Source organism: Mycotypha africana (genome assembly GCF_025528875.1).
Source record: "Mycotypha africana strain NRRL 2978 chromosome Unknown BDF20scaffold_3, whole genome shotgun sequence".
In the NCBI taxonomy this organism is placed as follows: Eukaryota; Fungi; Mucoromycota; class Mucoromycetes; order Mucorales; family Mycotyphaceae; genus Mycotypha; species Mycotypha africana.
In genome coordinates, this window is record NW_026515727.1 from 2354220 (window position 1) to 2379471 (window position 25252).

Sequence of the window (25252 nt, forward strand, 5' to 3'; positions counted from 1 at the left end):
AATCTTCATATGCCGCCTCATATTACTTTGCACACTGAATTTTCGAAAACAACCATCGTATGGGCATTCAAAGGGCCTCTCACCGGTATGAGAATAAATATGGATACGAACCGATGAAGGTCGGCTAAACCCTTTCAAGCAATAGGGGCATTTGTACTTGTTGTTATTACTGCTTAAATTGATATCGCTGTCTTTCTTTTTCCTTGTCGATAGATTAAAAACAGAAGTGATATTATTACCCGTACTTTCTGCTGTAACAATAACTGGATCTTGACATTCGCTCAAGGGTTTTGGTTCTATTTTTTTGAAAGGAAACGAAGTTGCAGTAGCAGTAGCAGCAGCAACAGGATAAGACTGCTGTTGCTGTTGATGATGCTGTTGATGCTGCTGCTGCTGCTGCTGCTGATGATGATGATGATGATGATGATGATGATGATCAAGTTTAGGATTGTCACTCAAAGGCTGCTGGTAAGCATCAGCAAGATAGTCTTGATGGGTTGTGACAGATGAAGGGCTTTGAGGGGCAGAGTGAGCATTTGTGGTAGTGGAAGAAGATGCGTACAGAGAGGGAAGGGTAGGATTAGCTGTGCCATGAGAGCAATCTACAGGCTGCTTTAGAATAGGTTGAAGCTTTAAATCCAATGTAGTTGTAGAGATGGCGCGGCGATGAAATGTATTGTTGTTGGTTTGTTGCTGCTGTGGATGAAGGGGGGCCAATCTGCTAGAGGAATGGTGTGGTGGAGAAAAAGTAGGATAAGGGTGGGTATAATCTGAAAAGGAACGTGAATGAAGGTTACGTGGAGACCGACGCGGAGAAAGGCTACGCTGGTAATAATGAAGTGACGTTGGATGCGTATAATGAGTTATAAAGCTGTTGCTAATGTGGCTGGCTGTAGTCGCACTATCCCTATCTGCAGGAGTGGTCATAATCTCATTTTTGCTGGTGAGGTCAGCGTCTATATTTGGTTCAACAGGACCTACAGGTTGGAAATTGACGAGCTCAAAAGCATGCCTTCTACATCCAATGGATGATTGTTTTTCTTCGCTTATGGATATGCCTTCAAAGATTGTTTGAATTGAAGGTAAAGACTGCTGATGATAGCGTTGGTGATCTGATTGCATAATAAGGAATGGAGAAAAGATCGATATAATGATAGAAAAAGAAGAATTGAAGAAAAGAAATGGAGAGTTTGTGGCCTTCTTAAAAAAAATCAAGACAGGAAAAAAGAATAAAAAACCGAAAAGTGGATAGTAAGAGAAAGACGAAAGAAAAGGGACCTAAAGAAAGCAAGAGACGATCGTCTTTCCCATTTATAAAGTGAAACAAAAAAAAGTATAACAAAACGAATAATCAAAACGTTTTCTAATTGATGAACAACCCTGGGGCCGCATTTCCCAAACTACGTCTAACCTTTTTTGTATGCCATCTCGTGTTGGTCAGGTCAGGAGTGCGGAAGATCCTTTGCTCGCCTAAAATAGCCTACTAGGCAAATCCTTTTCTGTAAAATACGCTATTGTTTATTATTGCATAAGAACTAGAAACTCTGCTAATTTTTGATATGCATTCCACCTCTTTACAGGACTTCTAAAAATACCATTTCCTTGATCTGCAATTAGCCACGGTTAAACCATATTACAGAAATCCATCAGCGATTGCAATTTGTTGATCTCATAATCCTTTAATAAGCTTTCCTTGTAGTACAGAACATTTCTTAAACAGTTGAGAAGAAGTCCTTCTATATCATGGACATACAGACTATATCTGTCCAGTTCTAGCTTGGCATTACTCCTTCGGCACGCCCCTGTCCCTGATCGGTTTAGCCTCCTTTTTTTTAAGTTGTTTTTTTTTTGATGTTTTTAAACTTTTATCCAAAAAACAAAAAAAAAAAAAAAAAGTGAAATCCAGATTACAAATTTTGTTCTTCTGCATTTTAAAACGGCATTTTAAAAGCTAATTCTTGAAAAGTTTAAAGCGCTCGCTCTGACTTGGATCAGGCGAGCAGATCTTTCAAACAGAAAATTATAAACTGAGACAGATTAGTTTGATCCCTTCTAAGAATTCGCCCTTTCAATAGCTCTCACTTTGTAAGTATAAAGTTCTATGGAAGGAAACTATGTAAGGATAGTGTACATCAAGTTACTGTTCGGTAGACAAATGTGTAAGTGAGGTTTCTGTAAAGCTAGTCGCGTCAGGAGTTAAGGTAAGGATAAAGTTAGACCAGAACCATAACAGTAGTTGAGATACACTAATGTAGTTACGTGTGGGAACGACAGACACGTGTGGAAACGTCTGCTGTTGCTAAAGGGTCATGTACGATATGCCCATGCAACCGACTTAATGATGATGTATTGCCTATGATTTACACCTATGATACAATTTAATGCACTGTGTTCCTTTTAGCCTTTCTTGTTCAATCGTAGACTTTTTTTTTCGTTTGCTTGTCCGCGTTCTTATTTCTTCTTGCCTTGCTGCGCTTCTCCTTGCCGTTGAGTAGTATATTATACATTTCCTGCTGGGCACGTTGCTTCCCTTGATAAGAATCCAATCATACTTTGGCAGAAGTCATATTGTTAAAGACTTGCATAGCGGTCAATTGCTGATATATATAAGAAAGCAAAAAGATCATCCGGTCTCTGTACACCTTCCTGCCATTAACCTCAAAAATATTTGTTTTTGACTTCAAGCACTAGGAACCTGTTACTTTAAATACACAACGACTGATAATTTTCAACTTTCAATTTAAGTGGCCAGCAATCACGCCGATAAATTGTAATGCATTGCGACGTTGTCCACTTTATTTTCGTCTTCAGAGAATGAAAAATGTCTGTAGATAGCAATATTGCAAATGATTCGCTTTTACGATTCCTGTTCTCGATCGTCCTCGAGTATCAAAAAATTAAACTGATTTTTGTTCATTGGCTCGTCCCTGGTAGTATTAGGTATAATATATCCATCAATTAGATTACAAACAAGTGTAAAATGCGTGAAAATTAGAGCGTTATAGAAACTGTTGACTTAATAGATTGGGGTGGTTGCTGATGAAGAAGACATTTCAGATTTCATAAAATTTGTGAAAAGCTTGTCCAAAAAAAATGTAAACTACTCTTATTTTAAGCATTCGTTACTGGAAATATAATATTACAATGATCCGAAAGCAAGGCCCGCATCAACTTTTAATGCGGGAAGCGTCAACTTTCAACGCGTAGAGTGACATGTTTTTCCATTTGTCTATGTCTCATAGAATGAGTGACAGCTGGCGTGAAAAAGCATAGCTATACCAGCTTATTCAGCAATAAACTGTTACTTGCCATGCTAGCTATATAGCTCAATTTTCTTAATAGTTCTCTTCTTCTAATATACAATATGCTGGCTTGTCTAGGTTCGGTAAAATTATACGATGAAGCTAAAAGAAATTGTTTAATGATTTGATTATTAACCAACTTTTTTTTTTGCAGTTTTCTTAGAAAAAGTCACTTTCTCCACTGGAAAAAAATTCCACTCTCAATCCTTGCCCTTACCTCTACCTCTCCCATTCTGCCGTGGGATGCAATTAGATACAATAGGATGAGTGAGCGCTTGCTCGTTGTGGATATTAAAAGCAAAGGCAGACACGCAAAATGTTTAGCAAAGCTCTTGTTGTTTCAACAAACATACTAGAATCGTACTGTTAACTGTAAATTCACAACATAGCGCTGCTGTGACAGTCTTATGCTAATCGTAACTGCGTGTCTTGATGGTGCGGTTTATTCATTGAAAAGCACAGCTTGAAGTTTCCACGAATGTACTCCTCGAAAAGCATGCATTGATCTTTATCCTTTATTTATTGTCTTCGCAAAACGTTAAATCAGTGCTACAAGTTGTACGAAACTGGTCAATCTTGGATCTGGAGGTTTAATTTGCACAACCTACAAACACGGAAGGAAATCAATGCCTGGAAATTATTAACCAAACTTCATTCCACGTGATGATGTACCGTCGTGGAGCTTTTTTTTTTATTTTTCTCTCTCTCTTTCTGCTATCCTACCCATTATCTTTCATACATCATTTCTTATTCGAACCTATTCATTCTGAAAATTGTTTTACGCAGAAAAAAAGGATGAATGAGAATCTGAAGGTCTCCGTTCAACAACACGGATTGTTACTACTTATTGCTATTTTTACGTAAGATACCAGGAATATAAATACTATACTTTACTTATATAAGTATCCTACTACTACAATTTGTACTATATAGTTTATTTGGATCTGGTTATAATGCTATACCTCTCTTCTCTTGGCTTTACTTCCCGTGTATCCTAATTTATACTCGTCATAATCCTGAAAATAGCTACAAAAAGATTCTTTTTGTCTATCTTACGAGTAGTCTTTGTTTCAGTTTCAGTTATTTGGGTAGCTTTAGCACCAATATCGACACTGATCAAGAACGCTTTTCCCTGGCGTGGTTTGTGCTCGTGATCGCGTTTACTGTCCATCTATTTCTTTTAGTACCTGTTTTATTAGCAGATAAATGTGTACTACAGAAATCAATCATCAGGAATGGTCATCGGGGCAATTATGATAACGGAAGGAACAAGAGGGGCTGTTGTCATCACCATCCCCGTCATTTTCAAGCGGTTCTTCGCATTGCACTCTTTCCAATGCTTTGGACTGGCTTATGGTGCCTTATGGCACGGTTTGGGCCTCTTGGAGATTATCCTGCATTCTCTACTTCCATTGTTACCTGGCCAACTTTTGCTCAAATTGTGTCGGTTGGAGGCCGGTCTTTGATTGATTTTTTGATGGCCTTATTTGGAACCTGTACTTATGAACTAATGGTGGGCATATATCAACATCACACGACAGTATGCAATACAACGCGACCTTTACTTTCAAATGTTGATAATGAAGAAGAAGAAGAAGCAGGACAAACCGCTAACGCAACAGCACTAAGAGCTGTAGAAATAAAGCATTGGCTATTGCCCATAATGATCTATTGTTTCATCTTGAGCTGTGTTCTTACTTATGGCGGTATTTCTATTAATATACGTAAGGGGTCTTTCTTTCAAGTAAACTATCCTCAATATGTGCCAAAAACAGTGCCTGTCGGATGTGTTGTTGGACCTGGCACCGATTACCCCAAACTGCAGCTGCAGCAGGATATTTGGTTCAAAAAATCAGCCAGTCTAGCCGAGGTACATTTTTATAAAGCGACAGAAAAAACCAAGAAACCCCAGTTTCATTTTCACTTATAATGCAAAATGGTTATATAAGCAGAACCTTGTAATTAATTCTTTGAATCTCTTGTAGTCTGGAGCTAAATTGATCGTTTGGTCCGAGTTAACGACATCAGTAACTGACACTGAGGAAGAAGTTAAACTTATTCAAAAAGCCAAAGAATTTGCAAAACAGCATCAAGTATACTTAGGTATTACATATGCCAAAGAACAACCAGTTGGCCAAAACAAATTAGTCTTGATTACTAAGGAAGGTATCATTGGCATCGATTATAATAAAGCTCACCCAGTACCCGGTGTCGTAAGTTGCTTTTTCTTTTCTGATTTATATCTTCATCTCATACGAATATTGATGACTTATAAATTGATTCCTTCTTCTTTCCCAGGAATCACAACCAGCAGGCCTTGAAGTATTACAATATGTAGATACTCAAGAGTTTGGCCGAATTGGTGGAGGCATTTGTTTCGATTACAACTTTCCTCACTTTATCTCTCAAGCCAGTACTCACCATGTGGACGTTATGATACAGCCTAGTTGGACATGGGGTCCAATTGGGACGTATCACCAACAAGGAAATATTCTTAGAGCAGTTGAGAATGGGTTCACTCTTTTCCGCTGCGTGTCTCAAGGTGTATCTGGTATTTTTGAACCCACCTTAGATGGAATATTTACCCAAAAGGTGGCTTCGTTGAATGTACAAAAGTACCTGTTTTATCTGCCTGTACAGACAAGAGTACCCACTATGTACGGGTTATTTGGCGACACATTCGGTTATCTTTGTCTAATAATGAGCGTTTCCACTTTAGTCTACGTACTAACACTTAAACGTAAGAAAAATAAAATAATCGCAGGAATAGTGTTTGAGAGTGACTAAAGGCAGAAACGGAGATGGTCGAGCTGATGAATCGTATCATACATATAACAATACTAATGGTACTGTAGTTCAAACATTAGAAAAGCAGGATTAAAAAATTCTTCCAGAACTTGATCAAAGGCATAAAGAGATTACGATGAATTTTGGCTATTGAAAATAATTGCAATAAAATATAGTTAAGGATGTAACTTTTATTTTCTTGTTTTACTCCTATATTTTGTATTTGGAGATAAAAAACCGTTAGGGAATATGAGAAATAAATGTAACTGAGAAGGAAAAGAGGGATGGGGTGGGTAAAAAGCCATGCCGTATTGACAAAAGAAGCTTAAAAAGAATGTACATATCTCTTTAAAAGAAAAAAACTGTCAGAGACAAATATGTATGTACAAAAAAAAGCAAAAAAAAAAAAAAAAAAAACAATTAAAAGTTCAGTTACATTATTTTGAGAGTCATGAGCCAGTTAATTTTATAAAAGACCAACGGACACTCTTCTCCTAGGTATTTTGCTGTTACTACTCCGAGCAATACTACTACCAGGGTCACCAGTATTTGTTGCTGTTGCTGTTTCCGTAATACTACCAGAGGATAGGCTAATAGCAACAGTTATCTGTTGCTTGTTGCTTGGATAGCAGTTGTTATACTTTGGGATTAAAGAAATGGAAGTCGGACGCTTTTTCTGAGAAGAAACCACTGTTACTTCAGAAGTTTTCACGAAGTTAGCACTGCCAAGGCTTATGTTTGAGGTTAGAGACAAACTGGATAAGGACGAGGAAAGACCAGTTGATATGGTTGAATCCGTAGAAGAAGTAGTAGAAAGGCTATTATTCCCTATTCTGTCAATTGCTGTAATAGTGGAGCCTCGTCGTTTGTAAGGCTGCTTGGTAGCCAATACTGGAATATAGCTTCTTTGTGGCTTCTCAGTTAATGAAGCTGTCGTTACTTGGCCATCTTCTACCTTTAGTGATTTGGATATCTTGTTGGTAGGTAATCTTCTTGGAATGAAGCTTGCCATGCGCTTTTTCTCTTCGTTTTGAATAGATAGCGTAGGGTCAACAATTGTTTGAGAATCTTGCTGTCTAACAATGGCAAGCCCATCTTTAGCCCATTGACAGCGGGATGAGTTTTCGATTTCTGCGACAAAAGACTTGCTTTCAGTAAGTGTCAAGCTTGCTATATCAATTTCGTCGACTACTTCTGCTTCGTTGTCCTCATGCCCATTCATGTTGGTAGCTGTATCCGTATTTTCTTTGTCTTGTGCACGCTCACCAAAATTAATCATAGCTTCTTCATTGTTTCTGTATATTACTGAGGCACTGCAATTACTCTCATTTGAAGCTTGTTCTGTAACTTTTGCGGAAACTTTGTTCTGCACACTAAGCAGATCAACTACGTCTGCTGTGTTATCCGGCTGTTTATCATGTTCTTCATCTTTTGACTTGATGTACTCTTCATCTTCTGTGTTGAAGCTTATATCGTCAATATCCCAAACCGACTCGGCCAAAAGATTCGTGATACTCTGATCATCATCATTAATAACGGTATTTTGGATAATGTCTGTAATATTGGTACTGCAGCTACTAACAATTGAGGCTACATCATTGCCTTTGCTACGTTGTTCTTTATCAATTTTCTTACTGGACGATAAATCGTCGTTTTTCTCGTTACATTCACTGTTGCAATGCATTAAAGAGATGGTAATAACGGGAACATTTTCAGAATCAGCAAATGAATCCATTGGGTGTAGATCAAGAAGTTAGCATACACTTACAATAACTTATTGAATGATGCTTCGGTATCTACGGAGCCCGATGTTGGTATGACGTTACTAAATGGACTTTCATCTGACTTTCTGCCAGCTATAGAAAGAGAATGTTGGTCATCTATAGAGTAATGCCGTTTCTCTAGACAAAGCGCTGCAGGGCCGTTTCTGTTGCTGTCGCCATTATTACGAACGGTATTTTCTGCTACTCCTAGGTCATCCACTATAAGACAGCGCTGTTCTACTGAATGTCTATTATTATAATTGTAACTGTCTTCTTCAAGATCTTCATTTGCATCAAAAAAGGAAGCAGAAGATATTTGAGAGCAAGTAGGCGATGTTGCGCTAGTAGTAGTTGTGGTTGCTGTAGTCAAAACACTAATCCTCTCATTTATATAGTCTCCATGCAGTTCAGGTACGTCGAAAGGGCGAGCAAAGTCATTCGGCAAATGTAGCTGTAACAAAGACTTGTTGTCTACCGATGCTGGCTTTTGCTCCTGTTGCTGCTGTAATACAACTGACTCTTCTGAAGACGATGAAGTAAATGTACTATGGCCGTTCTTCTCTTTTTTGTTTTTGCTACTATCACTGCTACTTATTGCTGATGCTGTTGCCTTTTTTATATACTTTTTGATTGAGAATCTCATCATAAGCCCTTTTTGAGAAAGAAAAAATCTCTTTGCGGTAGGTAATGAAAGCTCTTTAGGGAGAAAAAAATGGATGCGAAAAAGAAATGAAAAAAGGTTGAAGATCAAGTGAGCAACAAAAGGGAAGCAGAAAGAAAAAACGACGAGGTAGGTTTATATATGGGCAGGCAATCGAATGCCCAATGATGCATGAATAGGGAGAGGCTAAATCATTCTTGCATGCATAATTGTTGACATTGGGCAGATAGGAGGGAAGGCAGCGTTAACTTACTATAATATAAACTCTTCCTTACGTAAAGAAAGAGAGTGAGAAAGGCTGGGGTCCTAATTTGTATGTAGACTATTATGTGCCGTATAGCATAGAGAGCTGCTATCAGTATTATATAATGAGACGAAGCACAAGTTGTCTCAATATTGACTACATTTTTCTACACAGCATGATGCAGTAATCTGTAGTGATGTGGAGTTGAATTTTTAAGTGGGCAGATCAGTAACATCTAGAGCACGATCCTTTTGGAAATACTAATTCTGTTATTCCGTATGATAGGCTAATAATATTCTAATTATCACGATATGCCTTTCTTTAAGATGGAAGTACTGCTCTATGCGAACAAGAGCTACTATGATGAATGAAAAGTTGCTGAAGAAAAAGAATAGATTACTAAATCAGTGTTCCGTGTAATGTGGGGGTGGGAGGAAACAAACATTTTAAAATGCTTATTTGAAATAAACAAGAAACGTTGTTACTACCTCCTTACATGAGGACAGCCTCCTATTTTTTGCAAGTGAAACTGCATGGGTTGTGGAATGGGCTACCACAGAAGGGTCGAATTTTTACGATGATTTGAGGGAAGCAGAAAGGTCTTCTTAGAAGCCGCTTATAATCTGTTGGTATCAAAGGGCAGTACATTGATACTGTAATCGATCGAAGTAAATGGTGACCATTGATTTATTTACAAGAAGTTAACAATTATTGTAACATAAACCCTTGGGACCACTCTTAAGGAATCTAATGGGATTCAACAATTAGATTGTATTGCTATTTAAGACGTGAGTTGAATCTACGATAAAGTACTCAAATATAACAATTGAGAGTGGGAATATATTCAGAGATACGCACAATGAAGCAAGAGAGTGCAAAAATAGAAGGAAGCGGAGACAGGGCGGGGGTATTATGTTACCGATATTCAGGATAAACAGGAATACATCAGTATGTATGCGGATTTATTTATTGGTACTGGTCATTTTATGCCCTCAGAGCAATAGAGTAAAGGTGTTATTGAAAAAGAATAGAAGAGCAGCTAATGTTGAAAAAGCAAAGGATACTGAGTAAAAATAAAAGAACGAAGGCGACAAAACCTGTTTGGAATAACAAACGTCAGCATCATAGATAAAAATTGCAACAGAACCACACAAGCTACCACCAAAGACAATTTGTAAGGGCAAGTTTCTCTTGAGAGCATTGTAATGGAATTCAAAACTAAGCATTTTTATGTGCTATTAACATGCTATGAAGGCTTACATAGAAGAACTTTGGTATTGATTACTGGCTACACGTGCATTAAGTAGTGTACTGAAGATGTCATACCAGTTCGGTTAGATTCTGGTACCATAGATGTACGGTGTGAGGTTATGTCCTATGGATACATTACCTTTCTATTGCAAAATCCACAACAAAGTGTCAGAGCAACCATTCCAACAAGGTTACTTTCTGCAGCTTGTTATAATGTTCATGTCTGCCTATTTCGAAGTTATTATTTATTCGAATGCTGCTTCAATGTTCCTTAAACGGCTGACAGTGTTTTGGAAAACGGTTGGCTATGGTATAATGTGATAACCTTCGCTTTATGGAGCTGATGTCAGGACAGCGCACAACTACTTCAGTTGTATAATTCCTCGCATTTCAATTAGTTGTACCATTCAGAATTATATAGCTTTAGCTGGTTTTTCGTTTATTTTATTGCATTAGTTGTTAGAATAAGAAGGACAAAGCAATATCCACCAGGAGATGGATAGTACCTACTCAATATGAAGTACATACAAACCATCCACTTCGGCTATAAACTCCGACAAAAAGTTTTGTTGAATGGCTAAAATATTTTTATTTAACAACTTGCCCACTTCTTCCTCATTGATGATCTTGTTGTGGCAAACGAAATGCCAACGAAAGAAGATGAGCTTGACTTTGAGATAGGCAATTTACCTGAAGGGCTTAATGTTAGTGAATCCAGTGGTGCCCCTGAACATTTGCAAACAAACTCACTTGAGTTAAAGCAAGATATTGGCAAATTCGGATTAGCAGGGAAAATATGGCAAAGGTAGATATGCTCCGACAGCTTCAACACTAGCACTTCATGTACTGCAGTGAGAAAAACGCAAACCATTCTCAAAGTAGAGAATTAACACTTATTTTTTCTTTGTAACGCATGGGGAAAGTGCCTATACACTGCAAGCGTTATTTTCTTTCGATAGTCAAATCAAAGTCGAACCTAAAAACCCGATTCCTGAAGCCTATTATCGTAACCATAATAATGAGCACAGTTCTGATGACAGTAAACCATTTAAGGTACTAGAGTTGGGCGCAGGGACAGGATATGTAGGTATTGCGTTGGCGTCGCAGTTAAAAAGGCCTGCTCAAGTCTATATCACCGATTTAGAACAGGTTGTCCCACTGATCAATGACAATGTACTGCTTCATTACTCGGATCATTCATCTGAAAAGAAAGAAACAGCAGCAGCAGATATTTTTGTGGACCGTCTCCATTGGGGTAATAAGGCCGACGCGAAACGATTGCTTGATAAAGCAGGCGGATCATTTGATTTAGTGGTAGTCAGCGATTGCGTCTATTTTCCAGAGCTGTTTGGCATCCTAATAGATACATTGATTACAGTGTGTGATGCTCAAACCAAAGTAGTGATTGGTTACAAATGCCGATCTTTGGAGAAGGAAGTTGGATTTTGGCAAGATTATTTCGGCAGGTTTTTTGAATATGAGCCCGTACGCAAGGTGGACTTGTTGGAAGAAACAGTCGAAGTGGAAGAGGCGGGCAAAAAAGTGACTAAAAAAATTCAAAAGGAAGAGTTGGGCGAATTTCTGGGCGCAGAGGAGCAGCTATTTGTCTTTGTCGGTAAAAAGAGGCCGAATAATCAAGTGAAAGCAGCTGATGATACATTCACAACATTACTGTTTTGTTCAATGGGGCTATGATAACATATGAATTCAATAGTTTAGAAAGAGACGGTATGCTTTAACAAGGCTGGAAGAAAGGTAAGTGTAAAAGTATGCTTATTTCGATGGATGATAAGTAAGTACCGACAATAAGGCGTTCAACATCAAATTGTGTAGGAATAACAATTCCCTTAATATAAAAAGGAGAGACACGTATTTATCCGTGTGCAACTTGTGAATAATAATATACCTTCTTGTTTCTCCCATTGTGTTTAAACTCAAGGTTTATAACCCATAAAGTTCTGAAAAATTCCAGCTTAATAGAAGGATATCCATTCAAAAGTTGACGTTGATTTAATTTTAAGAATAGCGTTATCAGATTTTCTTTTCAACAACATGTATAAAGTGCAAACACACTATTTATTTGGCTGCTTAATTGCGAAATGTGTTCCTGTACCGTCTCTCATGATGTACGATATATTGCTAAAGCTTCGTAAACACCATAGCGAGCTCTTGCTTTCTTTTTTGTACACTAGTAAATCTTTTGCTACAGCTTGCACATGCTAAACATTACATACAGTTGGATTCTGAGAGGGGTATTTTAACGTTTAACCGCCCCGCCATTATTTCCTCAAACTGTAAAATCTTCTTATCTCTTGGCTCTAAGCATTCTATAACGTTGTGCGGCTCTGAACTAACCTTTAACGATTCATACTGTTTAAAAAACCGTACTGACTCACCTATTATCTTTGCTTTTCTTCGTATTTACGTTTCTTGGCTTCAATCATTTTCTGTCTTCTTTTTCCCGCTTACAATTATCAATAATCCTATGCGTTCGTATGACCTCAGTATATTGTTTTTTTGTGCAAAAGTATACTTAGGACAGACGCTTTCATCACCCGAATCAGAATTTTGCTGTAGGCTGTTCCTGACATGGTTTTTTTTCAGAACCGTTTTTAAATGGCTAGTAGGCGGCCTGATCTTGTCATGAAATTTCTCCGTGTATAATTAAGGAACATTGTGTTTCTTCCATGCCTTAAACCGATAATTCAACTCAGTGAAGCAGAATAGAGGAGGAAAAAAAAAAAAAAAAATGATAACAAAAAAAAAATATAAATAAAAGTTCATTGGATATATCAGATTTTCATTTCTTTTTTTCGCTGTTCTAACAAAAGGAATTGTATCCATTGAACATTTCTATACATATAAAGCACATTCTACTTTCATATTCCTTAAACTAGCTTTGAACACATCGATTTTCCTATTAGAGATCGACTCTAATCATTCGCATCTGATAAAAAATGCCTACACGATATGCAGACGATCATAGTTCAGACGACTCGCTTTGGAACAGCGATTCTTATTCACCAAGCCGTAGAAGACGTAGCACGAAAAAGGGTACGCTTCATCCGAGCACTATTTATGTATGTCTGGCAAAATTGGATACTCATATCCACATTCTTAATAGCTAAATCAACAGCATCAACGTCATCTAGAAGCAATACAGGTAAAGATTGCAAAGAGTTTCACAAAAAAGGCACGGCCGATGAGCCCCGCATCGGTCTTTGAATCCTTCACTTTTGATTTCTTGTGTTACAGTTGTCTAATTTTGAAATTTAATCAATGGGGTAGTGGTAAACGGTAGTGTTAAGAAACCGAAGAAACCAGGACGCAAGCCCATGGAAAACCTTGATGTAAGTATTACTTCTTGAATAAACCCGTGTTATTATTAACAATGTCGTATAAACTAACACAAAACTCCCGTAGGAATTACCAAAAGACCCTAAATTGAAAAGAAAGGCACAGAATCGAGCTGCCCAAAGAGCATTCAGGGAGCGAAAGGAGCAGTTTGTAAATGAGCTCCAGCAACAGATTGCTGAATTGAAAGCTGCCAAAGAGAAACGTGAGAAGGAGCTAGCACAAGAAAATGCCCTTCTAAGACAAGAAAATGCAAAGCTCAAGGAGGAAAACGAATGTTTGAAAGAAGCAGCTCGTTATAGCGTCAATGGACCTGTGGCATCCTCATTGCTGACTTCTCCTGCTTTAGCAAACAATGTATGCACTAAAGCCGATGATGAAGTTGATATGCTCCCTCTTGATCTTGACGATGATGCTATCACTTTATCCTCTCTCAGTGATCGAGAAGAAGTCCTTCAAGACCAAAGCACAAAATCGCCTATCCTTGAGCAGGAAGAGGTCCCAACGTCCAGCGTGTCCTTAAGTACTGATTCTACACCTGAAATAGAGCAAATAGATAGTTTTAGCTCGCCTCTTTCCGGTTCGTCACCGTTTATGTGGAACAACGAAGAAGTTGAAGCTCCTCTGACAATGCCTTCTCCTGATTGCAACAGTTACTGTGGCTACTCCTCTCCTTATAACAATTACGACGAAACCGACGAACTATCTGACTACTTGGGTGGAAATGAAGATAATGGAGAAAGCACGACGCCCATAACTCTGGCAGCGGACAACAACATAGCCGTAGAAGGCTCTATTAATATGCCTAGCAACGATAGTATACCAGTGAACATTAACACAACATCAATCAACTCTTCAACTAATAACGCGTTCTCTGATATAAGAAATGATTTTGGTGGTTTCAGCACAACAGATCCTTTTTATGCCACAACAACTGCATCAGATTTGATCGTATCCCCTCTCATGTCTCAATTGAATGTACCTAATACAGCTACCAAAGGTCTGTCTCCAGAAACTGCAACTACAGCCATGATGCTGCAGCAGCAAGCCTCTCTATTTGGTGAGCCTTTTGTCGATCTATTCGGTCTAGACAGCAAAACGTCAAATCCTTACTCTTATAATTTAGAGCATTATGAACCATTTTTGGCCGAGCAACTGAATACAATGGATCAGCCTAACCAATTTGACATCAGTAGTATTAACAGTAGCGAAATCAGTGACGACGCTTCTGGTGGTTTTAGTGCAAAACGAAAGTTATGCCGAGAAAGAATTATTCAGCTACTTCATCGGGCGAAGGGAACACATAATCACCGCAGCATATACCAAATCAATCAAGTGGTGAAGAGCCAATGTCCAATAATCAATATGGATCAAATTTGTAAAGATCTGGGGCGTCAGATTAACATTGATGATAATCGTGTCTTATCAGATCGAGAAGTAGATGTATATATTGAGTGCATTGCACGCGCACCTTAGTCTTTACTATTATACTATGTATTTTTTATTCTTATTTATTGTGGCAACTTCTCTATTTTCTTTTCCTTCATACGCTTTTTTTATTTATATTCAGCATTTTGAAATACATTTTATTCAAATTGTTTATACGCCTGATTTTTTTTAAAAAAAAAACCTCTGTTATTCACACACCGGCTCCTCTACTTTGTTGCCTTTGAATTTTTGCTTACCTAATTTTGCTTTCCGTTTTGGAATTCCTTCATTTTCAATCTGATAACTCATCACCTTTGCAGTTGAACGTGTTTTAGATCGAGCTTTTAATTATTATTGGTTACCATAGTTACCATCAAAAATGACGAACAAACATTCAGAGGATCTGATAAGTTGAATTTTAATTTTCTTGTCTCATTTACAAAAAACCCGACGGGAATCTAACGGAGCTTGTAATAAAATCGGATTAATTAAAACGTGAATAAGCACGGTACTGATTGGATGGAATAAGTGATGGGGTTCTTTTTCCAGCAAAAGATCTGCTAGTCGCTTATGGTTTTTCCCGGTCAGAACAAAAAGTCAGTATCCCTTATACTATGCCACGGGATTTGATCGATGCAGAGAAGAGAGTTTTATTGCTGTAACTGGTACTTTACAGGACTGCCTAGTAACCGATGTCCTTTATGTGATTGGAAGTATCGAGTTGATAGTAGCAATACTGTTAGCCTTAATACGTTACGCACAACAAGCTCTATTTAAATGTAGTTAAAATGGTAAACTATCGTAATACGATTCTTTTGGACAGTCAATGTACTTGTTTTAAGGTACAAATTCATTATTAAGAAGATTGTCTGGTACATATAGCTTGGAACTATTTCGCACTTTCTGTATTTTTGCGTTGTTATATAATAAAAAACAAACCATTAGATACTGCTGCTGAAAATTCATACTATTGTACACCTCTCTACGTGAGATTAATGATAACGATGTTTTGAGGCATTTATGGTTTCTCACTGTTTATGCATACAAATGCTATTTGAAATAAAGGAAAAGTTGTGCATTACAAGTACAAAAATAGCTCACATTTCATAATGTTAGCTGCCATGATATTATACAAAAGAATTGAAGACTTGGTATTAACTAATAAACACGCAGGACTGGAAAGATTTGTATTATATTGCTAGATCAAAATACTATTGCACAAATTTTAATAAAGTGATCCGAAATAAAAGATTGTAATAGTAGTCTTGCACAAGGAAAAAAACCGATAGAGGAGCAGTATCAGCATGATTTAAGCTCGAATTGAAAACGGAAACACGACAAATAGTTTGGTCCACATGCAAAAAATCGTAGAATTGCGTGATTTGACCTTAATCAATGGATATCTTCTATCTTTAGTCTTTACCGAATTGAGGGTCAATGCTGATCGGTCATGAAATTCATGTTTCTCACCAATATCATATATGACACTAATTTTGGAGAGCTAAAATAGAGGAAGCTGCAAATCTAAGGTTAACTGGTCACTTTATAGCAATACTGTGCAAAGTGATTTCTGACCATCTTAAGGAGGCATCTGTAAGAATAGCCTCAACTTCAGTGGGTAGAAGGTACGATTCTACTCTTTCTACAACTTGCTTCACTATCCAATTTTGTTCCTTCTTACCTTGAGGCTGCGTCTATAATATTTTAAACGGCATTTCTGTGCCTTTCTATAACAGTGTTGATCTCAGTAAAGTTTTAAAGAAACGGATGGATTTTGAGTGGAATATGCGCTAGTTTTCATCTTTAAGAAGTCACGTCAGGATAACGCACGGCATCTCACTCTTACTGATGGCGCCGCACCATTTATTAGTGCATTACAATCTAATCCAATATAATGGTATATTGCTAAGATCCAAAAATCGCCATCGTAAGTGTCTTTTTTTTTTTTAATCGCGGTTCTTACCAAGATTCTAGATAGCTATTGTATAGTGCTCTATTAGTAACTTTTATTAGGCTAGTTAATCACTCCTCGGTTTACGATCGAAAAATTAGATAAGACTCTATGGAAGTTCTTCGAATTGAAAAAAAACCAAACAAACTAAACTTTATATTCAGGTGTCAATTGCTGAATTGCCACTTTCGAAATTGGCTTTTTTTGTCTATACAAAGTAATAACGCCGCATCACTTGTTTATAGTCCTGGTATGATATAATGCGGCGAAAATGAAAAATCTTTGGTGTGTACACTGCAAGGCAAAGACGGACGTTTGAAAACACTTTAAAGAGACGAAAACAAGCATATGCTAGTTTAATCTTATTGTTGTGTCACAATAAGTTTGCAAAATAAGAGAAGTTCGCAAGGCATTCGAAACATTAACCTAATTACAAAACATGAAAATTATGGATGTCTTCAATAACAAAAAAAAAAAAAAAAAAAAAAAAAAAAAAAAAAAAAAAAAGTGGTCCTGATTCTATTGAGTCAGTTGCATGCCAAATGTAACTCTAACATGATGATAATGGGTGGTAAAATTAGAGGAATTAACTGATATAAAATTGATAAAAGCAGGATATAAATAAAACAAAAAAGAATAATTGGTAGGTAAATGTGACTAAAGTGCTTTCAGAGTATTTACTTTTGCACATACACCCTATTTGCTAAACGAATGACCAAAACCAGACCATCGTCTGTGGCGCTTACAACACTTTCCACAGGCTCTAGATAACCCTTTTGCTTATCAATGATCCAGTCAAACCTTAAGCGTACGACCATATCGTGTTCCCTGGCTAAATCAAGTTGTGCTTGAAGTATAGCTAAGTCTTTATCTTGAACATAATCGAAAAAAGATGTACCGATTGCCTGTTGAGTATCAAGCGAAACCAAGTCCCACGCCAAAGCGGAAACAAATACAATGTTTAAATCTTCAGTAAATCTGTTTAATATCAAACAGAACCGGCGCTCTTGCTTCAAAATGATTTGGTGATCTTTCCAAATTATATTTGAATCCAAGGGGTTTTTCAATTTCTCTTCATGTTCGATCCATGCGCCTGATAATTGAAGTGAACCATCTGGAAGACAGGCACACATTTCATTAACTGAATTGACTCGTATTTTGTGATCCAACGAGTCTTCGTTGTATTCGTAATTGGCTGTTACTATCACATTATGGCAGTAATGGAGCACCGTTTCAATGGGAAGAGCTGAGCCGTCTTTACATAACAAGCGATAAGACACCAATGTAGACAACTTCTCTTTGTACACATTGACTAAATGTAGCTTTCGGATGTTACTATGATCATCTGGGTGAAACAAATCGTAGGCTTCTCGGCCTATGATCTCCTCTGGCTCCCAACCTGTGTGATCTGTTATGCTTTCTGATACGTAGACAACTCTTGCTTCTGGTGTGTTATCGTAAATAGTTATCCAGTTTTTTTTCATTACGAAATTTCCAAGTATATTTAAACGTGGGTACTTAATAGAATAAGTATTTTATGTATGTGCGGATAATAGTGATGACGTATAATGTATGTAGAATAGATGGGATTACGGTATGCTCTCTCAGATTTAAGCGATCGCGAAATGTTGAATGTAAAGTAAAGAATCTAAGTCAGAGCCATTGCCCTAGAAGGAAAGTAGTTTAAGAAAAGGACATGATGGATATGTGATCTTCCTATCTTCCTTTTCAAGTGCTGAGAAATTCCAGCCAATGTCGTATTAGATCAACTTTTCGGGACTCTCACTTGAAAAGGATAAGTCAAAGTTCTCTTACAACAATTGCTTTCTCTGCATGAATTACAACAAACATTTAGAGCTTGACTTATACAGGTACTGGAGTGTTATTGCGAATCGACGGTTTCTGGCTTAATATGAATAAAAAAAAATGGCTTCAACCTTGGTGATTTTCATGAATATTCAAGATTTAAACCGAAGCAGACAATTATAAGTGCAGGCAGAACTATCTTCTACAAATAAATGATACCAACATATATGATATAGTTACATTTTTACACTGTATACTAAATTGAAGTGCGAGCTAGATAAAGTTTTTGCCCACGAAGGCTGTAAATGTTTGCTGGTACACTTCGGGGTTACTCAAACAGACATCTTCGGCAATTTGCATTCTCATTTTTCCATAACGATTTTTATAGGTACTAACCTTTGAAAATCCTCTTTGCCTCTTCAGATTCATCGAACCAATACAACTTCAACAAAATTAGGCATTTTGCACTACTGAAGAACGTCTCGGCTGTGCTTCAGGTGACCTATTGATACATTGACGATTCACAGCACTCTCTAAAGCATGCCGTTTGCTTTCAATCAGGTCTTCACTAAATTCATTTGAAACAGGAATGAGGCATGTGTCTCACAGATGCTATGAAGTACTTTTTTTTTGTACAAGCATGAGTTATACTCCACTAACGAGCATTTATGAAAAAAAAATTACATTGAAGCAGCTGAAGGTCCGTATTTATGTCTCCTTTTTTAGTCCTCTAGTAGGGCCAAGTTTATTAGAACTGCGATGAATCCAGAGTTATTCGTTATGCATCAATTGGAAAAGCTTAATTCGAGCAATAAGACGTAAAGCGTGGTTTCTTCATGATAATATGATTCAAGCTGATAAAATCTTGCTTATTATGGTATGGCTTAGCCCATAATCTCAATATTATTGAATTTGATGTAAAAAGAACACTCTGAAAAACTAACGAGAAAGAAAAACCTGTGCTCAGACATATTATCTTTGAATCGCTTGCTGTACGAGGATTCACAATGCTACTATAATTTCCTGAATAAGTTTTTTCTCTTAGATTACTCCTGTTGATCTTAACAAAGGCTGAGAGCAGCCTGAACTGTTGTTTTTCCTGTTGAAGAACTATAGAAGAGCTTTAAAAGACCTTAATGCTTTGAATCATGTATAAAGTTCGAGGAACCATTTTATTGGAAAGAGGCAGATATGAACATACAAGCATAGAATAGGGTTGTGGACCTTGTTCCTCGGCTGTACCTGAAAAGGTTTCAGATAATTACCTAAGCAGATCCTCAATGCTATCCCTGACCCAAGTGCTTGATGCATTAAACACACATTATTGCTTAGGACGCTTTCTAGCAATAGGTAAAGTGCTGCAAACAAAATTGAGTAGCATAAATACAAAGAATAGTGACGTTTTCTTCCGCATTTCGTATTTTGTAACCTGCTGATGTGGACAAAACATAATATTTTTCTTTTCAGAGAAGAAGCTCTTGATTAATTACCAATAACAGATTACCTTTATCCTTTCCAAGCCTTACCCCTCTGCGATGGGTGGCTAATCTTCGATAAAATAAGCTACGAAAAATGAAAAAAGAAAAGCTTGTACCTTTAATTATTTTGTCTAATTACTTTTTTACAGTGTGTCTAATTTTTCTTTAAATTTTTTTTTTTTAAAAAAAAAATGGATGTGTTTGGGCAAATATTCATTTATCTGAAAAAAAATAACACTTTTGTCTAAAGTTAGAGTTCACGGATTGGGAGGGTCAAAGAAGCATTGGAAAGTGCTTTCTCCCCTTTCTTTTGCTTCTTCTCATATAATCACAATTTGTGTAATATTAACCGCTTATGTATCTATAGTCGTAACATTCATTCCTTTGTATTTTAGTTTCTTATCATTCATAACAACATATAAATTAAATACCAGACCAACTTGTAGACTAGGAGGTAAAGAAACACTCTTTGTCATGTTGACGATTCAATGTGAAAATAGAAATGACAGCTAATTGGTTTTTCTCCTGTTTTGTGATTCGAACATAGTCCATGACAAGTATAGTTAATAAACGAACTAACACTAACAGCAGCGTAGATAAAGCTATTTTCAAACCATGTCCTTCAAGAACTGAGTGCCAGTGCGCAGAATTTTATGCACCGGAGGGAACCTACACTTTATTGCATGATATTTTTTTTGAGACAATACAGCCTCAGTTCGATACTGGAACGCATGTTTCATTCTTTTCGTCGCTGAACGAATTAGCGCCAAATGCACCGTTCGTTCCTTGTATTAAACCATGCCAAGCCTCATTGCCCCTATCAATATCAGATTTACAGCATCCACCAGACCATTCCTTTTCATCTTGTACAAATACGACATCAACGGGAACCAATGATACTCTTATAGAAGAGGAAAGTGACCAAAGAGAAGAAGACAACGATCCTATTTTAACAACAGACGAGACGACAATCGGTTCAGCTGTACCCACTGCTATCGCCAAGGAGTTTTTGGAGCATAATAACAGTAGCACCAACAACATAGCAAGTACAAGCAGTGGGAGCCCCTCTTTTTCATCTTTCTTCTCCAATAGTAGCAAACAACAACAAAAACATAAGAGGCCGAAGAGCAGCTTATCAAAGTTAAAGTCCAATTTTATAGAAAATGTTACCCTGCACGATCATTTTGCAAAATTGACGAGCACAGTGAATCAACATATATTCTTTAATGTGGGTTCAAGTTTATTGTGGATGGAAGAGGACCCATACTTTCAACGACCTAAAGAAATAATATCAAGACTGACGTTTGGGAAGTCCTATATTACTTGTCACAATGTTAATTCAACAACGAGTAAACTCGCAGAACACATTAATCTGGTTATTGGATTCTCAACAGGTGATTTACTTTGGTACGATATGATTTCCAACAGGTATACCCGTTTGAATAAAAACGTAAATACTATTTGAAGATACAAAGAAAGAGACACACGATTGGGCTGTTACATCTCCAAAATTGCCAATATGTTAAATTCAACGTTTTCAATCCGCTTAGGGCATCATGAATAATTCAGCAGTGACAATGATAAAATGGATACCAGATTCCGAGGATTTATTTATGGCATCTTTTGATGACGGTTCCGTGCTCATCTTGGATAAAGAGAAAGAAGATCAAGCGTACACCTTGCCTCAACCACAAACGTGGGCTGAAGAGCAGTAAGACCAAATTTGAAACAGGCTCCATGCATATATAATTGTATATCTAATAGCTTCATTTCAATATACTTAGTTTGCAAATTACCAAACCGGATAAGGGCAGCAAATATAATCCTGTGGCTCACTGGCAGGTCAGCCATAAAGGCATATCAGGTAACAGACAACAAAAATGAAGTCGCTTCTAATCAGCCTGATTCCTAAACACTGAATTTCCGTCCTGAATGTAGCTTTTTCTTTTTCTCCAGATGGACGGCATATTGCTATGGTTGGTAAGGATGGCTTAATGCGTGTGATAGATTATGCAGATGAAAGGTATATGACTCTCAGATAAATTTGCGGTGACTTTCTTTGGCTTCGTGCAGTAGGCGACTAATTCACAAGAGGATTATAGGTTATGTGATGTATTTGTAGGATATTTTGGCCGAATGCTATGTGTTACATGGAGCCCTGACGGGCGTTATATACTTGTAAGCAGAACAATCTGACACGATGTTCTTCTAGATTTGAATCTGACGCCCTTCTGTAAAATTCAGACAGGGGGACAAGATGATATAGTGACCATCTGGTCTTTTACAGAAAATAAGATTATCGCTAGATGTCGTGGTCATAGATCCTGGGTAACAGGAGTGGCATTCGACCCGTTACAGTGTGATGACAAAAATTATCGATTTGGTAGTGTTGGGGAAGACTGTAAACTACTTTTATGGGATTTTTCAATGAATGCACTCCACCGTCCAAAGCACGTAAGTTCAAATTTCTACAAGTTTCAGACCACTTCAGCATTTCAATTGTACCAACAATGAACAACTAATAATTGTAATAGAAACCTGGGAAACCTGCAATATCAACTCATGAAATGAACAGCCGCAATGTTTTACCTTTACGCGATTCATTTGTTAAACGAGACTCATATAGTACAATATCCTCTTCTGGAACGATAGCTGCTCCCACTATTCCCAATTCGTCACCTTTAATGGCAAGACGTTTCAGAAAGCGTGCATCTATTTTTGGAAATAACATGCCCAATGAACTGACAACCTTGCAGCCAATTGATCATGTACGCTTACCTACTATTCATCCTGCTTTGAGTAAAGGCCAAGTACCTTACTTACAGCCTATTGTAAAAAGCACCGTTCATTCTGATCCTTGCGTTGATATTGTCTTTCGCAAGGATACGATCGTAACAACAGACAGACGTGGTAGAATACGTGTTTGGAGCAGACCCACAACATGAAATAATTCTTACCAACAATAATAAAGGCATCAATGGAAGTACTAACAGCGAACTTCAAGCCTTCCCAGTTTCATGGGGTTTTTAAACTCTCATTTTCCTACGTTTACATAACTGCTATTAATAATACTGTTCCAGTTGCTACTGCAACTATCTAATAAGCCTCACTTATTACTACACCTTCGGCTGCTTTGTCTCGTCTACTAAAAGAGAACTAAGCGGACGCATAGAGAAAGTAATGAGTGCTGGGATTGATACTATCCTGAGGGCTACAGTCTAACAGCCATAAGACATTCCATATGTAAAACAGATTGAATCCGTTACACTGCAGGACAACTGCGAGGGAGATTAGGATATCTGGCAGCTTGGTATTGACAACTGTTGTACATGGTAGAAAAGAGAAATTGTTATTATAATCATTGGCAATTGCTACAGCTCCACCTGTTCTATATGAATCTGTTCTTGTACAAAAGTTAGCCACCCTGAAATTGAAGCCTTTCCATGCAAGTATTTGATCTTGAAAGGCAATTACTTGTGCGATTTTTCAAAAAGTATATCTGAAGCCATCCATAGCCTTGATTAACACTGATTGTAGGCATACTTGATTGATAGTCGGGGTTTTTACATTGATAAGACTGAACTCAACCATAAAACTTGGGCTATGAAGAGAAAGATCGACTCTTCCTCTTTTCGTTTCCGAGGCTTTCCTTAGTCAACAAGACAAGAAACCACAGACGTGTATCACGAAATCAAGATGGTTTGGTGTTTCAAATTTTAAAAATGAACCTTAATATAAAGGGAATTAACTGATCATCGTTTTACAATTCTCTAATCCAGTAACGGCCATCAGTCCTCTCAATTGGCCTCTAATTTGAGGATAAAAACCATCTAAAAGTGTCAGTTAAGAGTTTATTTCTAATGACTACTGTATTATTTACTGTAAAAGCTCCCATAGGAAAGCATTCATTTACTACAAAATTCTTTATGCACACTGGCAAAGCAGACCGACTAAGACGACGACAAGTTCCAATCATCTGTACCACATCGATTTAAACTTTTTTTTTTCTCTTTGAATGGAATGATAATTGGGTCAGTGGCACAACGCCAAAGTACGATGGCTATGTATATAAATTATTCCGGTACATCTACATAGTGAAGCAATTTCCTTTTGGAAAAGCTATAAAGGTGACCGTGAAAATAGAAAATGATTGCCGTAAGAAAAACTATGTCTATGATCACTTTTGTGAATCAAACAATATATCATGGGTCAAATTGTGCTAATTCTTTTTATGGTATATTTGAAACTTCTTTTCAAACCACCCGTACATGTCAGCAGTTGTGCTCTGTTGGCTAAACGCGTTACCTAAATAAGGAAAAAACTCAAAAAAACTGAGAGGTGCAAATACTTTTTTCATTTAGTGGGGTAGCTTATAACCGACTGATGAATTTTAGCTACAATTTGCGATTACAACAAATATCAGGTCAATACAGTTTATAATAGTATTCGAATTTGGTTAAATTTGTTTATCATTATTTATATATGATTGATATATTCCGTAAAGGATTCTACTATTGGGATCAATTCTGTTATACGTTTGTGATAGCAGAATCATTCCTGTGATCTATGTTGTGTTCGCATTAAAATCATGTTACTTCTTCATTATAAGATTGGGTTTAAAATGTTTATATGACGTTTCGCTGATTAAGAAAGAGCAGGCTTCACTTTCGATACGTTTAATCATTAAAGGTTCCATAGCAAGGCGAAAGAGAGACGACGAAATGGTTTTAGGAGCTTGAAGGAAAAGTGGCTTCATAGGTGAAATTTAGAAGATACTCACTGTTCATTTTTTTGACGTATCGGGTTACATTCCTTTAACCTTTCGTTCTTGTGTAATGTCGCCACTGTATTCTCTTCTGTTTGCCCTTGACTATTACGCTACTGCTTCCAGCATGATCATACAAAAGTGAGAAATGAGTGAGCTGATGTAAGAAAGAATGGCTTTCCAAAAATGCGTGATCTTATTTTAGCTCTTTATCGTCCTTTTCTTCTCTTTTTTCTTTCTTCCTTTTACTGTATATTCCTACAGCCACTTTCATCTCTTTCTTCTTTCTGTCTTAATAATTAAACTGAAATGCAGCAAACAGTAAGTTCAATTGACTCCCCTGCTTACAACAGTACCGTCTACTGCACAAAAGATAGATTTTATTTCCCAGACAAAGTATGCTATAACAAACAAAATTCTATGGTTGTTTCACCACCGCCAACCCCTGTTCATTCCACTACT

The 25252-nt window shown here is 37.2% G+C and overlaps 8 protein-coding genes across 8 annotated transcripts; 5 read left to right on the plus strand and 3 right to left on the minus strand.

The window, feature by feature from the left end:
• BDF20DRAFT_793473 (uncharacterized protein) lies at nucleotides 1-168 on the minus strand (the record flags this gene model as incomplete). The annotated part of the gene is made up of 1 exon (XM_053076231.1): nucleotides 1-168. A coding segment is annotated over one exon (168 nt), but the record flags the coding sequence as incomplete, so codon positions are not given.
• Nucleotides 169-4638: 4470 nt separating this feature from the next.
• On the plus strand, nucleotides 4639-6089 carry BDF20DRAFT_911829 (carbon-nitrogen hydrolase; the record flags this gene model as incomplete). The annotated part of the gene is made up of 3 exons (XM_053083881.1): nucleotides 4639-5172; nucleotides 5288-5515; nucleotides 5601-6089. 3 exons carry the CDS (start codon nucleotides 4639-4641, stop codon nucleotides 6087-6089), a joined length of 1251 nt encoding a protein of 416 aa, XP_052938564.1.
• A 426-nt stretch (nucleotides 6090-6515) lies between these two features.
• BDF20DRAFT_861652 (uncharacterized protein) lies at nucleotides 6516-8591 on the minus strand. Its single transcript, XM_053080588.1, has 2 exons — nucleotides 7858-8591; nucleotides 6516-7759 (listed from the first exon to the last, which is right to left on the minus strand). Exons 1-2 carry the CDS (start codon nucleotides 8496-8498, stop codon nucleotides 6556-6558), a joined length of 1845 nt encoding a protein of 614 aa, XP_052938565.1. The 5' UTR covers nucleotides 8499-8591; the 3' UTR covers nucleotides 6516-6555.
• Nucleotides 8592-10652: 2061 nt separating this feature from the next.
• On the plus strand, nucleotides 10653-11703 carry BDF20DRAFT_911831 (putative methyltransferase-domain-containing protein; the record flags this gene model as incomplete). The annotated part of the gene is made up of 2 exons (XM_053083882.1): nucleotides 10653-10813; nucleotides 10968-11703. The coding sequence occupies 2 exons, from the start codon at nucleotides 10653-10655 to the stop codon at nucleotides 11701-11703; spliced, it is 897 nt and encodes a 298-aa protein (XP_052938566.1).
• A 1038-nt stretch (nucleotides 11704-12741) lies between these two features.
• On the plus strand, nucleotides 12742-14972 carry BDF20DRAFT_861656 (uncharacterized protein). The gene is made up of 4 exons (XM_053080589.1): nucleotides 12742-13062; nucleotides 13133-13171; nucleotides 13297-13358; nucleotides 13432-14972. Exons 1-4 carry the CDS (start codon nucleotides 12966-12968, stop codon nucleotides 14836-14838), a joined length of 1605 nt encoding a protein of 534 aa, XP_052938567.1. The 5' UTR covers nucleotides 12742-12965; the 3' UTR covers nucleotides 14839-14972.
• A 1929-nt stretch (nucleotides 14973-16901) lies between these two features.
• Nucleotides 16902-18225, minus strand: BDF20DRAFT_905501 (uncharacterized protein; the record flags this gene model as incomplete). The annotated part of the gene is made up of 2 exons (XM_053083169.1): nucleotides 16902-16949; nucleotides 17488-18225. The coding sequence occupies 2 exons, from the start codon at nucleotides 18223-18225 to the stop codon at nucleotides 16902-16904; spliced, it is 786 nt and encodes a 261-aa protein (XP_052938568.1).
• Nucleotides 18226-20484: 2259 nt separating this feature from the next.
• On the plus strand, nucleotides 20485-21812 carry BDF20DRAFT_408017 (uncharacterized protein). The gene is made up of 3 exons (XM_053075392.1): nucleotides 20485-21432; nucleotides 21576-21736; nucleotides 21810-21812. The coding sequence occupies exons 1-2, from the start codon at nucleotides 20576-20578 to the stop codon at nucleotides 21583-21585; spliced, it is 867 nt and encodes a 288-aa protein (XP_052938569.1). The 5' UTR covers nucleotides 20485-20575; the 3' UTR covers nucleotides 21586-21736; nucleotides 21810-21812.
• On the plus strand, nucleotides 21603-22970 carry BDF20DRAFT_905502 (WD40-repeat-containing domain protein; the record flags this gene model as incomplete). Its single annotated transcript, XM_053083170.1, has 6 exons — nucleotides 21603-21736; nucleotides 21810-21889; nucleotides 21964-22048; nucleotides 22128-22203; nucleotides 22270-22479; nucleotides 22560-22970. 6 exons carry the CDS (start codon nucleotides 21603-21605, stop codon nucleotides 22968-22970), a joined length of 996 nt encoding a protein of 331 aa, XP_052938570.1.
• Between the last annotated feature and the right edge of the window lie 2282 nt (nucleotides 22971-25252).